Source organism: Polistes fuscatus, unplaced genomic scaffold (genome assembly GCF_010416935.1).
Source record: "Polistes fuscatus isolate 324 unplaced genomic scaffold, CU_Pfus_HIC Scaffold6, whole genome shotgun sequence".
In the NCBI taxonomy this organism is placed as follows: Eukaryota; Metazoa; Arthropoda; class Insecta; order Hymenoptera; family Vespidae; genus Polistes; species Polistes fuscatus.
The window spans coordinates 5,420,031-5,423,957 of record NW_025113140.1 but is presented as its reverse complement, the minus strand read 5'-3'; the positions used below and the strand labels follow the sequence as shown (position 1 = coordinate 5,423,957).

General features: G+C 35.5%; 1 protein-coding gene across 1 annotated transcript; it reads left to right on the top strand.

Moving 5' to 3' along the window:
* Window positions 1-1,477: 1,477 nt before the first annotated feature.
* LOC122523633 lies at window positions 1,478-3,547 on the top strand. The gene is made up of 2 exons (XM_043645527.1): window positions 1,478-1,650; window positions 2,931-3,547. Exon 2 carries the CDS (start codon window positions 2,948-2,950, stop codon window positions 3,386-3,388), a length of 441 nt encoding a protein of 146 aa, XP_043501462.1. The 5' UTR covers window positions 1,478-1,650; window positions 2,931-2,947; the 3' UTR covers window positions 3,389-3,547.
* Window positions 3,548-3,927: the final 380 nt, after the last annotated feature.

The following is a 3,927-nucleotide window of genomic DNA, read 5'->3' as shown; positions in this document are numbered from 1 at the left end:
ATTACGAAAATGTTCTTGATAGAATATACTTGTATTTATCGTTAATGATTGCTTAATAATCAAATACTTTAGCGTTAATAAAAATGAAAATATTTGTCTAATTTTTCTTTTTTAAAGGAAGAAGGGAATAATAATAATATGAGAAAAAGGGGTTAATCGATGGTGATAATCGTGGCTTCCTGCGGGAGAAGAGGTCGACTTGTTGAGGAGGTGCCAGGACTTTACATTCGGCGCCTGACTCTCGAGGATCCTCGGAGCTTGAAGGAACGGTCAAGCGGTTCAAGGTCGCGCACGCCACCGCGCCATATCTGTCATCCTGCCGGTCCTTACGTCTCCTCCTCTTCCTTCTTTTCAACTCGTGGATCTTCAAGGTATTTTTCTTTCTTCTTTCCCTTCCTTCCTTTCTTCCTTCCTTCCTTCTTTCTTTCCTTCCTTTCAAGCTCGCGACTCCACCTTTAATTATCCGATATGCGTCTCTCTGAACGCGTACGTGAAGGTCACGGAAAGATCGTTTCATACTTTTACTTTTGCTCATCTTATTCTTTTCCAAACGAAACTTAACCGATCATTTGTACGATTACTCGATTATCTCTGCCGAGGTGAATCCGCAATCGAATCGATTCGATCTTTCAAACATTTTTTCAAAAATACGATCAATTATTTTCGATCCGACTATTTCTCAAACGACATTATTATTGTTAACGATTCTAATAGTGAGAAGGGGAGGGGATCGTTTACGCGTTCGTCCTCGATTTGAAAAATCTTCTTCTATTTCTTCTTCTTCTTCTTCTTCTTTTTAAAGTTTTTTTTTCCTTTTTCTTTTCCGTAGGAACCCTTAATTAAACGCACTAAAATTTAACGGTCGGAACAGAACAAACGATCGCGGTTGGACGACTTAATAAAGAACCTAACCGTTGATCGAATGTACAAACACAAGCACAAGTATATGCACGAGCATAACCGTGAGCAATATTATAACGTTATTAAATGAAGTAGTATTAAAATACGAACGACTGGCAATATCGTTATAAACATCGTTATCATCTACGTACGATCGTCTCTCGCGCAATTTTCTCTCTACCGATCATTTTCTCTGTTCTTCTTTTTTTTCCTTTTTTTTCTTTTTTGTTGTTATTTTTATTTTTTTTTGATTTTACATCGCTGTACCTTTCGATAAATTTCAAACGTTATTCTTATGACCCTTTTTTTTTGTTCTTCTCCTCTTCTTCTTCTTTAATCTCACAATCAGTTACAGATCTTGGCAGGAACGATTACGAAAAGAAAGACCGGCATATTTGACGATCGTTTCACTCGAATTACCAGAATCACCGATACCGTTAATCGAGTCTCAAGCTAGCGAACGAAACAAATCAAACTATTTGGATGTTAATCCCCAAGACGACAAGGACGATATTCTCGATGAACTTTTAGAAAAAGTTAGCGAGATCGGTAAGGAGAGAGATAAGGAATTCCGTGGGAGAAAGTTAGATGCATTTTCTGATGGTGTGAGAAGAGGAGGAGTAGGAGGAGGAGGAGGAGGAGGAGGAGGAGGAAGAAGAAGAAGTAGGAAGAGCCAGGTTGATTCATTGGAATGCACGAAGGAAGTCGCAACCCTCGAAGAATGTACCAGGAACATTCTTCGGACTTCTCGTAAGTATTGTATTCCTTTTTTTTCTTTCTCACTTTAATTTACCTATTACGCGATAAATAGTATTACTATAAAAAGAATGTTAAATTGAAGTAATTCTAGGTTGATAATTGGGTTTGTCAAATATCGGGAAAGGTATTTCAATTTAATTAACACGTTCCTTGCTAAGTGTATTGCCTTTTATATATGCGATAAATGTAATTATGTTGTTTAATAATCCTTAAAATAATTGGTTACAATTTGTTATTCGTATTGTGGGTAATTGACAAATGTGCGTTAATTCAAATTTGTACTGTACACAATTTCCATACTTATTTAATTGCAAAAAATATTTATAATAATATTTTAAATATAAAGTTAGTGCACGCAGATCGAAAATTGATTGGATATTTCGTTAATATTCCGCGAGGTACTTAAATTTAATTAAATCGATTTATCCTTTAGCAAATATAATTTTTTTAAATTATCCTATGAAGCGATAAATAAGAGAAAAAAAAGAGAAGAAAATAAAAGAAAAACGAAAAGAAATATGAATTTAAAGAAATTGTAGATCGAGGATTGGTAACTCAGTTAATATCGCGCGTATATAAATTTGATTAAAATCAATTAACGAGGTAACGCAGAAGCAGGGAAGGAAATCTAATTAAAGGAAGCTAGTAAAGTTTTCTTTCCTGACTATGGCGATTATCGGTTCGGATTTAACCGGCTGTATATAGGTGAAAAACGAACGAAAAGGATTGGCCAGTTTGGAAGCTCGTGTGCGATTTAATGGCGGTAAACGTGATGGTATTAGAAAATGAAAAGAGAAAATGGAAAGATAATCGAGGCGCGAAAGGTGTGCGCGTGTGAGAGTAGAGGGAAGGAAAGTGAGTAGAGAGAAAGGTGCAGCTGTGAAAATAGGGTTGCATTCGGCTGGGCGCATTCATTAGGAGGGGCTGCCCCTGTTGCTATGCAACGCATTAGAAGAAACGTTCACGATCGGTCGCGTTGCCATACCTCGCGGCGATTAAACCATTAAAACGATCACGTATTAACACAAAATTTACTTTACTCGAACGAAAAACTATCCTTTTATAATATTAACTCATTTTAATAAGGGTGTTGGAATATTTTGTTGTTGTATTTAAAAATTAAAAAATGATCGCTGTGAAGGTGTAACCAATCGTGTTCATTGATCTGATTTAATTTTCATCTTACCCTTTTTATATTAAAGAATTTCTGGAACCCCTAAATATGATTTCTCTAACTTAATTTCCTTTAATTCTAATCAATTGAATTTTAGAAGAAGGAGACGATGAGATGACATTGACGCAGACAAAATTCCAAAACGTCGACGATTGCATCTGTTCGGAAATTCCGGAAAATTTGCGGATCAACGTTAGAAACAAAACGGAAGTTACCTGTGCAACATCGAGAAGTCCGAGCCCGGAAGTAACGCATACGATAAGAATAGCGATGAAGTATCACGGAAGATCAGGATTGTGCAAGGTTCCTAATACCGAAGTGGAAAAGGATGTTGATAAAAAGGGTAGAAAATCGCAAGAGAAAAATTTGAAGGATATTCGTGAGAGAACGAGGACGAATGATGAAATTGAAAACAGGGATTACGTGATTCGTGAGGAGGGTTGTTGCACCGGTGTGAACGTTGCTTTAGATTTCACGCTTAATTGCAACAGCGTGCGTTTGACGTCTCGTGACATTAGTCTTAAAGCTGAAACGAATGACAAGCGTTCATATTAGTTTCCCAAAATTATTCACGCATTATTCATCAGCAATAAATTAAATTGAAATATACGAAAGATCGGCTAATTTATTCTGTAATTTTTCGGTAATACTGACTGAAATCGTTTCTTCACAGAGATTGTTTATGATTATGATTAAAAATATTTAGAAAGATGAGATATACAAACGTGGTTTTGTGTTTATTTGTTATAAAGATGATATTTAACACGATCTCTCTCGCGTGCATAGTTTTCGGTACACATGAAAAATTTGAATTGTCCACTAATCCAGAAATAAATTAGTTACAATTTGTGATTAGTACTGTCAATGACAAATTCGTACTGCGGGCAATTTCAAAACGTGTACCAATTAAAATTCGTACGATAGACAATTAACACATTGTGTTAATAACATTAATTTAAATTTAGCTTGGTCCGGAACGTATTAAAAAAATAAAATATTAAACGTTGAATAATAAAAGCTTATTTTTTGAATACCGTTCCACGAACGTTGACAGTTTAAAGCCCATTAATTAGCTTGCCGATAAATAATACATT

Coding starts and splice junctions, on each gene's coding strand:
- LOC122523633 (XM_043645527.1), top strand. CDS start 2,948: ATGACATTGACGCAGACAAAATTCCAAAACGTCGACGATTGCATCTGT.